Raw genomic sequence first — 12,111 nt, forward strand, 5'->3', positions numbered from 1 at the left:
TCCTTCACAGCGAATGATGTTTACTTATTGCAGCTGCAGATTACATAATCAGTTTACCTTAGTAACTTCTGCCCAATTGTAGGCAAATGATGCCTTAACTTACCTTAAGAATTTGTTTAATTCTCCACACAAGACTATCCAACACCTTGGGGCTCAGGAATTCCTCAGGTGTTGCATTCCTCCCATTTACATAATAACTGGAAAGAAATAATTACAGTTCAGAGGGGGCATGTTACTGACTGCATGTCTCCACATAGAGAAAGAGGTTAAACAAGAATAGGCTTAATTGCTCTCAAATTAAGGAACAAAAATGGTGGGGGTGGATGCAAACTGGTTTCCTTCCCCAGGTCTCAACTTCTGGTAATCTGTCAACTTCCAGGAGACCATGACATATTGCAAGAAATAATTTTAACAATCTCTTCAAGAGTACAGTGGATCTCTATCAGCTGGACAAGTGCGCCGAGGAATGGCTAATGGGATTTAATTTAGATTAGTGTGAGGTGTTGCCTTTTGGGAAGCTGAAGCAGGGCAGGACCTTCACAGTGAATAGTAGGCTCCTGGGGAATGTTGTGGAGCAGAAGGAGCGAGGAGTACAAGTACAGTCTGAAGGAGGCTCTCGACCCGAATCGTCACCCATTCCTTCTCTCCAGAGATGCTGCCTGTCCCGCTGAGTTACTCTTTGGTTTAAACCAGCATCTGCAGTTCCTTCCTACGCATTACAAGTACATTGCTCCCTAAAAGTGGGCAGGGTGGTGAAGATGGCTTTTGACATGCTGACCTTCATCAGTCAGGAAATTAAGTATAGAAGTTGGCACAATATGTTACAGATTTAGTTTAGTTTAGTTTAGTTTAGTTTAGTTTAGTTTAATTTAGTTTAGTTTAATTTAGTTTAATTTAATTTGGTTTAGTTTAGTTTAGTTTAGTTTAATTTAGTTTAGTTTAATTTAGTTTAATTTAGTTTAATTTAGTATAATTTAGAATAATTTCGTTTATTTTAGTTTATTTTAGTTTATTTTCGTTTATTTTAGTTCAGTTTAGTTTAGTTTAGTTTAGCTTCGTTTAGTTTGGATTAGTTTTGTTTAGCTTCGTTTAGTTTCGATTATTTTAGTAACATGTACCGAGGAACAATGAAAAGCTTTGGTTTGCGCGCTATCCAGTTAGAGAAAAACTATACATGAATACAATCAAGCCATTCGTAGTGCACAAATAAAAGATAACGGGTACAATATTCAGTGCAAGATATAACAATGAAGTCCAATAAAGTCTGATTAAAGATAGTTCAGAGGCCTCCAAAGCGGTAGATGGAAGGTCAGGACTGCATTCTGGCTGTGAGTTTCAGTTTCCTGATGACAACTGGGAAGAAACTGTATGCACTAGACATTGGTGAGGTCACACCTGGAGTATTGTGTCCAGTTCTGGTCACCTTGCAACAGGAAATTGGTGGGTGATCAATGGTCGGTGTGGACTCGAAGGGCTCAAGGGCTTTCTTCCACAGTATTTCTAAACTAAAACCAAACACGTCAAGAACATGACTATTTAATAGTAATCTAAGGGGCAACTTAGACGCTCCTTAGATATATAACTGCCCCCTCCGAATGTCTGAATCAGAAAGTTCAAATGCTCAAAGAAATCCTGCGTGGGGTGTTGTAACCGGGCAGTCGTGATCTGTCTCAAGGTCAATGTTAGGAAATCCATTGAGTCTTGAGTGAACATTTTGTGTAACTGCCTATTATTTTAAGAGGGAACATCTAAGGTAGTCACTGCCATAAAGCCATACAACATGGAAACAGGCCCTTGGGGCCAATTTGCTCATGCCACCCACGATGCCCCATCTAGTCTAGTCCAACCTGCCCATGTTTGCCCCATATCTCGCTAAACTTTCCTATCAATGTACCTGTCCACGTGCCAGTTCAATGAACTATACATCCATTGATCCCTCTGCTTCTCCTACATCTTGCAATACCTAAGCTGCATCATTGGTAATAAATGAGGACTTACTGGTGCCACGTGACCGCATCAAGAACTTTCCCTCCAGTCTGAAGAAACCTAGGATAAGTAGGGAAGAATGTCTGATATTATTAGAAATATGATTAGAACAATGTTGTGATTTAAAAAAAAAGAAATCATGGATTGTAGAGCAAGTGTGGACCATTGAGATGAACTACAATGCAAAATGTTCAAGCAGTTACAGTTTAGATTGACAAATAAAAAAGTGTATATTTGAAATTTGCCTGCTGGGGCTGGAAGGGGATGGGATTTCAGGAATGCAACATAGATGAATGCCATTCTCCGTGCGCATGGCAAATAGACGATGGGAGGTGGAGAGATAATAAGGGGTGAACCCAAGTCGCCCAATACCATGAGAGGCATAGAATGTAGTTGTGTTGCACACTATTTAGAAATGCACTGAATCTACACCTCAGAAAGAGACTATTTCATGTTCATAAGTCATAGGAGCAGAATTAAGCCATTCAACCCATCAAGTCTACTCCACCATTCAATCATGGCTGATCTATTGTTTCCTCTAAACCCCATTCTCCTGCCGTCTCCCCATAACCTTTGACACCCTTACTAATCAAGTACCTGTCTATCTCTGGTTTAAAATACCCTAAGACTTTGCCTTCACAACTGTCTGTGGCAGTAAATTCCACAGATTCACCACCTTCTGGCTCAAGAAATTCCTCCTCATCTCCTTTCTAAAGGTACATCCTTTTCTTCTGTGCTCGCTGGTCCTAGATTCTCCCCCATTCGTGGAAACATCCTCTCCACATCCACTCTACCCAGGCCTTTCATTATGTGATAAGTATAATGAGGTCCCCCCTCATCCTTCTAAACTCCAGCAAGTACAGGCCCAGTGCCATCAAATGCTCATCATACATTCACCCAATCATACCCGAGTTCATTCTCATGAACCTCATCTGGACCGTGTCCAATGCCAGTACATCCCTCCTCAGATACGGCACCCAAACTGCTCACAATACTCCAAATGCAGTCTAATCGGTGCTTTATAAAGCCTCAGGATTACATCCCTGCTTTTATATTCTAGTCCTCTGGAAATGAATGCTGACAAATGCATGGAGCATAAATGACTGGCATGGACAAACGAACATAGGCGGCACACTATTGAACTCTGGTGGCATCTCCTATTCCTTTCTCTCTCCCCGTCTTTACGATTTTAATCATCCTGCCATATTGATATAATCGACATACAAGACTAACCTTTGAACCTGAACCCAATCTAAATTGTCAGCAGATCTCCACACCACATCCCACAACATTTACATCTGAGGGGACCCTGCCAATGATTTGCCAATCAACTAGAAGTCTGATTGCATTTAATGTGCAATCTATTCTAACACTACATGCGCTGATATGTCTGCGATGTATTAGACCATAAGACCATGACATAGGAGCAGAATTAGGCCATTCAGCCCATCAAGTCTGCACCACCATTCAATCATGGCTGATCTATTTTTTCCTCTCAGCCCCATTCCCCTGCCTTCTCCCCATAAGTTTTGACGCCATTACTAATTAAGAACATATCAATCACCACTTTAAAAACACCCATTAACTCGGCCTCCACTGCCGTTTATGGCAATGAATTCCACAGATTCACCATCCTCTGGCTAAAGAAATCTCTCCTCATTTCCATTCCAATTAGGGTATTCACAAGTCCTTCCATATTAAATGGGAATGACATGCAAGAAACCAATTAAAAGACAATTTGAAGTAACTCCTGCATTCCATCCCCTCCCTTTTGCCCCCCCTCCCTCCCTCCCTCCCTCCCTCCCTCCCTCCCTCCCTCCCTCCCTCCCTCCCTCCCTCCCCCACCCCAGTCACCCTACTAGTTTCACTATTTCTCGATAGCCCAGCTGTTGACGGTTGTGCAGCAGAAAACAGAACCAGGAACAGAATTTCCATCCTGGTATCCCTCTTGTTATCACACATTCTCTAGCTAATAATGGGCCATGAAGGGCTCCACCCTTCCTGAGGTCATCTGTTACCAGCCCTGATTTGTTCTGGCCTTTTCTTGCCTTCAGCTTATTTTTACCCCCCATCTCTACTTTCTGTCTGAAGAAGGGTTCCAACCTGAAATGTCACCTATTCCTTATCTCCAGAGATGCTGCCTGACCTGATGAGTTACTCCAGCATTTTGTGCCTATCTTCGGCATAAACCAACAACTGCAGTTCCTTCCTATTCCAACTAAATGTCACGTGGTTTGAAAAATATGGACAATCAATAATCCAGATAAGCTCCTCATTCCTTCTCAGGTGGACATAAGCCATTCCAGGGCACTTTTCAGTTGAATTTTCCCCAGTGAAATCTTTAACCTCAAGCACCAACTCACATCACTTGCTACTGCTGTATGTAGGAACTTGCTGTGTTAATGCAGTTACTTTCCACCAGCTGGAAACCATGGACGTCTACAAGCACTTTGCCTGCCTTCTCATCCTTTCACACAGGCTGCACTGTACAGGTCATGGGAACCTGGTCACCAATGCGATATTCAGTACAGCACTGACAGCCAAAGTCTACACTGTCGTCACTTAGAAAACATCATTAAATCATTTTCCTCAAAGCCAGGGAAGCTATTGTCAAAATCTCTCTTTGTTCCGCCTATTTATAGTGATTTAATATTAGCAGTACTTCACTGGTGAAGACTCAGTGTGCTTGAGAATGCAAAAGAGATGAAAATTTGCAGTGGATGAAACTGTGGCGCAAACTGTGCACAGTGGCGCAGTGGTTGAGATGCTGCCTTACTATGCACAAAGGTTGCGCTGGGCAATTTTGATGATTGGAGTCCACATCTGTCAGCAAGGCACATCTGGTTGGGAACTGGAAAGGCCACCTCTGGCCAGAACTTCCTGATCCACGTGCTTTCCTGGCAAGGTTCTACGTGGGAACGGGACGTTTGCAAGCTCACCCTTTCAGCATGGTCACAATCTGACGTGTCCGAGGTTGCCCAATGTCAGGCCCGTACAGCTTTGTGTGGTTGAATGTCCTGAATGTGTGCAGCAGACTGTACAGGTGCTGGAAGTCCTTTCCAAGCTGGGTGCCTGGAACCTTTATACCCGCTTTCCGTCTGAAACTGTTGGGTTCTGTCAACATGAGATGAAGAGGGAGAAAACAAACGCTGGATGATAATATTACACATTGCCCACTGCTGGTCCCTCTTAAATACCTGCTCACAAACAGTAATAATCTGTGTCATAGATTCATGGAGTCATACAGCGTGGAAACAGACCCTTTAACCCAACTTGCCCACGCCGACCATCATGCCCCATCTACACTAGTCCCACCTACCTGCATTTGGCCCATATCCCTCTAAACCTATCTTATCCATGTACCCATCTAAATATTTCTTAAATGCATATCTCCACACACCTAACTTGCTTTAGAATTTCAGACAATGAACAATGATGTTAGAATACAAGACTGTAAGATACGGATCAGAAGTAGGCCATTCAGCCAATCGAGTCTATTCCGATATTTAATCGTGGCTGATCTATTTTTCCCTCTCAACCCCATTCTCCTGCCTTCTCCCCGTAACCTTTGACACACTTCCTAATCAAGAACCTATCAATCCCCGCCTTAAAAATACCCAATGTCTTAGCCTCCACAGCCATCTGTGGCAATGAATTCCACCCTCACCACCCTCCGTCTAAAGGAATTCCTCCTCATCTCTGTTTTGAAGGTACATCCTTTTGTTCTGAGGCAGTGCCCTCTGGTTTAGACTCTTCCATTACTGGAAACATCCTTTCCACATCGACTGTTGAGGACTTTTTTGTAGTTCAGCTCTGAATTTACATTGTACATAAATGCAAAGTGCTTAGTAATGATGGGAGCAGCAGTAAGGAGCTCATTCAAATGAGAGGTTATGGTAGCACGTCTTTCATTGTTTCAATCGAAATGGAGGCACAGGCTGATGTGATGAGGAGCTCAGAAACAGGACTTTCAGCAAAACTGAGTCCACACCAACCATTAAGCAGCTATTTACACTACCCCCATTCTTTTATTCCTATCAGCTTCCCCCAGGTGCTACATGATGGCACGGTGGCACAGCTGGGAGAGCCACTGCCTCACAGTGGTCGGGACCCAGGTTCAATGCCAACTTCAGATTTAGGTTTGGGTTTAGGCCTCTGCAAATTGCCCCATAGGATTGGGGAGCAGTTGATTGGAACATGAGATTAATGTAGGTTAGTGTAAATGAGTGATTGATGATCAATGCAGACTTGTTGGGCTGAAGGGACTTTTTCTGTGTTGTACAACCCTACACGCTCGGACAACTTACTATGGCCAATTAACCTGCTAACCTGCATAACTATGGATGTGAGAGGAAGCCAGAGCACCTGGAGGAAACCCATATGATCACAGGGAGAACGTGCAAACTCCACACAGACAGTACTTGGTCTCGACCCGAAACATCACCCGTTCCTCCTCTCCAGAGATGCTGCCTGTCCCGCTGAGTTACTCCAGCTTTTTGTGTCTATCTTCGGTTTAAACCAGCATCTGCAGTTCCTTTCTACACATCAAAACCAAGTTGTTGGAGCTGTGAGGCAGCAGCTTACCAGTTGTGCCACTGTGCTGATGTTTCCCTCCCAAGCCAGGTGGGGTGAAGTTCCATTGAAATGGCAATAACTTTGTCCTTGGACTGACCACTTGTGAATATGGTAATGTTCAAATGTAATAGAGGAACCAACCATCCCACTTCCCTACACTGACAATGGTGTTGGGTTCCTTCTGCATGTTGTCAACTACTCTGCCAACCTTCATTGTTGAACTGAATCATGCCACAAACATTAGATGGCATTACACTGACCACAAAGTAGACTGATGACGAAAACTACTTACAGCCAAGAGTCCCATTATTTATAAAATGAGATATTAATTTAATCAGCCAAATAGAAAATGTCCTAGAGGCTAAAGGAAGTGTTTGGGCAATTATCAAAAAATAAAAATTTTCAAAGCTTATTTTTTAGTTTAGTTTAGAGATACAGCGCGGAAACAGGCCCTTCGGCCCATCGACTCTGCGCCGACTAGCGATCCCCACACATTAACACTACCCTACACACACTAGGGACAATTTTACATTTACACCAAACCAATGAACCTACAAACCTGTATGTTTTTGGAGTGTGGGAGGAAACCAAAGATCTGGGAGTAAACCCACACAAGTCACGGAGAAAATGTACAAACTCCATACAGACAAACACCCATAGTCAGGAACTAACCCGGGTCTCTGGCGCTGTAAGGCAGTAGCTCTGCTGTTATGCCACCTTATTCAAATAGGTTTTTAATTACTTTGTTCCCTTTCTCTGTTTCCCAGCATAATTCAGCATTAACTTACCATTGCCAAGTTCCCAGGACATGTCATAATCTTTTGATGCACAGTACTGAAGGAGCTTTTGTGCATTTGAACTGTCCCACGCATGATCTTTCCTCAATAAGGCATTAAGACCAAATATCAAATGTAACCCAGAGCAATGTGCAAAGGTGTACAGGATGTCCAAGGATTCTCCTGTGAGGAGACAAAATGGTCAGTTGTGTGGCTCATTGGATACATAAACACACACACACACACAGGCACTGGCACACGCCACTCACATGCGCACACACTCACGGGGACACACCCATACTCACACATATACATTGGGACACAAACACACAGGGATATGCTCAAACTCACATACATACACACACATGCGGGGGACACACACACACACCAATGCATGAACTTACACATATGCACAAACATGCGGATAGATGGACGGACGGACACACGCACACACGGAAGCACAGCATCTCCCACACATTCAATTGGGAACACACACACACGCACACCTACCTGCACACACACATGCACCCCTGCACCCCCGCACACTCACACACCCACACCCCTGCACACCCACACCACCACACACCCGTACCCCCACCCCCACACACCCGCACACTTGCACCCCTGCACACTTGCATCCCCACACACATTCGCACCCCCGCACCCCCACACACTCGCACCCCTACACACTCGCACCCCCGCACCCCCACACACTCGCACCCCTACACACTCGCACACCCGCACGCCTGCACCCCCACACACCCGCACCCCCACACACCCGCACATCTGCACCCCCACACACCCGCACCCCCACACATCTGCACCCCCACACACCCCCACACCCCCCCCACTCACACATACCACTATCAATTTTGTTAACTGATATATCCTATTCTGGGGCTCTAAAAAAATGTCCCCGCTAAGATTAAAAGTTTAAGAAAATCAATAATGAAAGTGATCATATTATTTCTAGATATGGTGGAAAATCTATCTGATACCTGTAATTGTAATGTTCTGTAAGTCCATGTTGAATTCATTTTTCAGCAGGTGGGGTGCTTGCATCCTCCAAATATGCACCAGAATATTTTCCAGTTTTAAAGGAAGAAGACTTAGACAGTCATCTGTGAGGAGAAATGGTTGGGCGTTGAGACAAATTATGTGATACACAATATCGACAGTAGGTTACCGATGGATAATCCACCCTAATTCATCAGTATTCTATTTTTAACTGCATTTGATGGAATAATAGCCCTTGATATCAATCTTCCTCATGTGGGTTGGAGAGAGTTAGTTTAGTTTAGTTTAGAGATACAGCGAGGAAACAGGCCCTTTCCAAGGTCACATTAGTAAAGCAGAAAGTTTGTTTTATTTTAAATATATAATCCAATTCACTGTTTAATATCACTGTACTCATACCATCAGCATGAAACCAGGTCCTCAGGATAGCAATCATTTTTGCAATTGCTACAACATATCGCAATCCTACTTTTCACAAATGCAGAGCTAAGAATGAGAACAAAAGTAATGATAGGTTGTAGTACTCAGTTAAAAGATGGGAGATTTAAAATCTTTTACCCTGAAGCCTTCTTAGGTTTGCCCTGAAATATTAACAGAAACTAAGTCTTTAACTCTAAGTCTCCTGATCACCAACATTTGACCTTATAACAACTTTATCATGAGTCTAAGAAGGGTCTAGACCCGAAACGCCATCTGTTCCTTTCCTCCAGAGATGCTGCCTGACCCGCTGAGTTACTCCAGCATTTTGTGTCTGTCTTCAGTATAAACCAGCAGCTCCTTCCTACACGACAAATATATAAATACATTCCAATGAATATTCATGTTAGGAAATGCTGAGACACCCATAATTAGCATTTATTTTCTTGGTCATTGAGTCACACAGCATGGAAGTAGGCCCTTTGACCTAACTTGCCCACATCGATCAAGGTACCCCATGTACACTAGCCCTACCTGACTGTGTTAGGCCCAAATCCTTCTAAACATTTCCTATCCATGTACGTGACCAAATGCCTTTTAAATGTTGTTATTGTACCTGTCTTAACTACTTCCTCTGGCAGCTCGTTCCATTTACCTACTGCTCACTGGGTAAAAAAGCTACCCATCAGGTTCCTATTAAATGATTCCCCTCTCAGCTTAAAACTATGAGCTCTGATTCTTGATTTTCCTATTCTGCATAAAAGACTGCATTTACCCAATCTATTCCATTGGTCTTTCCTTATAGTCATCCTATCCATTAGTTTTGAAAAGTAAAGTAAAGCCATTTTATTTTAACCTATGTGTTATAAAAAAGTACCAACCCGAAACGTCACCTATCCATGTTCTCCAGACATGTTGCCTGACCCGCTGAGTTACTCCAGCACTTTGAGGCATTTTTGTATAACCAGCATCTGTGGTTTCTTGATTCTCCCTCCCAAAATACTTTACAATTAAATACTTTTGAAATTGTATTGTAATAATATTATAATGTAAAATGCACAGCAGCCAATTCATACACAGTTCCACTAGCAGTGTGGTGAAAATGACCAGATATACTGTTGTGGAAATGTTGATTGGAGAAATATTTGTAATTTCCATGGGAGAATGCCCCAATTCTATGAAATGGCGTCATGTGTTTCTTTATATTCACCCAAGAGTATGGAGAGGACTTCAGTTTAACATCTCTTTGGTACTGCACGACAGTGCCAATCTAGATTTTTCCAGCTCAGGTTTCAGGAAGTATTGGTATTTGTTTATTATTATCATGTGTACTGAGACACCATGCAAACATTTGTTTTGCATGCTATCTAGGCAAATCATGCTATACCTGCGTGCAATCCAACTATGCACAAGTACAACAGGCAATGCAAAGAGAAATATGAACATAAAGAAAGCGAAAGAGATGCAATGTGGTACATTGGGAGACCAGGACTACACGCTTCATTGACTCTCATTGTCTGTAACTCGTTTTCACCCAGCCTCTAGCTAACAATGGCCTGTTTCATTGATCATCGTTACTTTTTTGCCTATCTTTCATTCATTTGTTCTATAATCCATCTACATCACTGTCTATATCTCTCGTTTCCCTCTCCCCTGACTCACAGTCTGAAGAAGGATCTCAACCCGAAACTTCACCTATTCCTTTTCTCCAGAGATGCTCTCTGACTCGCTGAGAAACTCCAGCTTTTTGTGTCTATCTTAGTTTATGAGAAATCCATTCAATAGTTTGATAACAGTGGGGGGAAAGCTGTTCATGTATCCGGTGGTGCTTTTAAACCATTGTTTCTTCTACCTGACGGGAGGGGCAGGGCCGGATTAAGCTAGTGCATATGTTATAAAGTGGCCTTAAATTTTAAAAAAACTCATAAATATTAAAACATAAATTATTTACTTTTTCAATTTCAAATGTCAAAAGTAACAAAACTACAATTTAAAAGTCACATTTTCTAGATTTAGTATGAGCAAATTTGTTGATGATATTGGGAATGTCTATTTAGACAATAGACAATAGGTGCAGGAGTAGGCCATTCGGCCCTTCGAGCCAGCACCACCATTCAATGTGATTATGGCTGATCATTCACAATCAGTACCCCGTTCCTGCCTTCTCCCCATACCCCCTGACTCCGCTATTGTTAAGAGCTCTATCTAGCTCTCTCTTGAAAGCATCCAGAGAATTGGCCTCCACTGCCTTCTGAGGCAGAGATTTCCATAGATTTACAACTCTCTGACTGAAAAAGTTTTTCCTCATCTCTATTCTAAGTGGCCTACCCCTTATTATTAAACTGTGGCCCCTGGTTCTGGACTCCCCCAACATTGGGAACATGTTTCCTGCCTCTAACGTGTCCAACCCCTTAATAATCTTACATGTTTCAATAAGATCCCCTCTCATCCTTCTAAATTCCAGCATATACAAGCCTAGTCGCTCCAGTCTTTCAACATACGACAGTCCCGCCATTCCGGGAATTAACCTAGTAAACCTACGCTGCATGCCCTCAATAGCAAGAATGTCCTTCCTCAAATTTCACGCACAATCTCATGTTAAATGCTCATTAGAGTGAGATTGTTCAATCTGTTTTGACCCATGGTGCTCCTTAGTTTATTTTGAATCCTTTTCAGTTTTGAAAATGAGCGTTCTCCACTGCAAATGGTAACCATGAGTGACAAATAGATGCTCAAGGCATTTTCTACATTTGAAAAACAAGACTCCAAAGAATCGTCAGTTATCAAACAGTACAACTGTAACTCTGCAAGGTCTTGTTCGGCACCAATCTGAGAAGCAAGATCTGTTTTCAACAGTTCAGTAAACAGCACAAATTCTTCACCAAGACTTTCTTCCAGATCTTCCGGATATGATTTGATAAGATTTGATGACCTCTTTACAATCTCTTCAGGTGTAGACGACTGTAACTGACGAAGGAATCCAAATACACCATTCACCTTTTGATAAGCTTTCTGGCATTTTGACAGGGCAGAAAGCAAGCTATCAATAATGGCAAGAAATGTTCGGCTTTTCAACTTCTGAGAAGGAGTTTGAGATTCAACAAGTGGATCAAGCGTGCTGGAACCAGTGAAATCATCATACGCAGGATTTCGCTTGTGTTCTCCTCGATTTTGTTGTTGATAATCTTCACACTCAGTCAGATCTTTGGCTTTTGCTCAATGTCTGAAAAAGTAGACCGCTTAGCTTGAATATATCCATGCAAGGATTCAAGCTGTATTCAAGTCTTGGCCAGAAGATTGCAAAGAAGCACTGGTCATTTGAAAACGTTGTAATACTTGA

The 12,111-nt window shown here is 42.6% G+C and overlaps 1 protein-coding gene across 1 annotated transcript in view; it reads right to left on the minus strand.

Annotated features, from left to right (window-relative positions):
- Positions 1 to 12,111, minus strand: part of hpse (heparanase) — a 38,235-nt gene that overhangs the window by 17,434 nt on the left and 8,690 nt on the right. The window contains exons 3-7 of the mRNA XM_078404015.1: positions 8,336 to 8,458; positions 7,350 to 7,520; positions 4,926 to 5,100; positions 1,999 to 2,046; positions 104 to 197 (exon numbers count right to left, since the gene is read on the minus strand). Coding sequence (XP_078260141.1) covers positions 104 to 197; positions 1,999 to 2,046; positions 4,926 to 5,100; positions 7,350 to 7,520; positions 8,336 to 8,458 — 611 coding nt within the window. The remainder of the gene's footprint in view (positions 1 to 103; positions 198 to 1,998; positions 2,047 to 4,925; positions 5,101 to 7,349; positions 7,521 to 8,335; positions 8,459 to 12,111) is intronic.

This window comes from Rhinoraja longicauda, chromosome 1, assembly GCF_053455715.1.
Source record: "Rhinoraja longicauda isolate Sanriku21f chromosome 1, sRhiLon1.1, whole genome shotgun sequence".
Classification (NCBI taxonomy): Eukaryota; Metazoa; Chordata; class Chondrichthyes; order Rajiformes; family Arhynchobatidae; genus Rhinoraja; species Rhinoraja longicauda.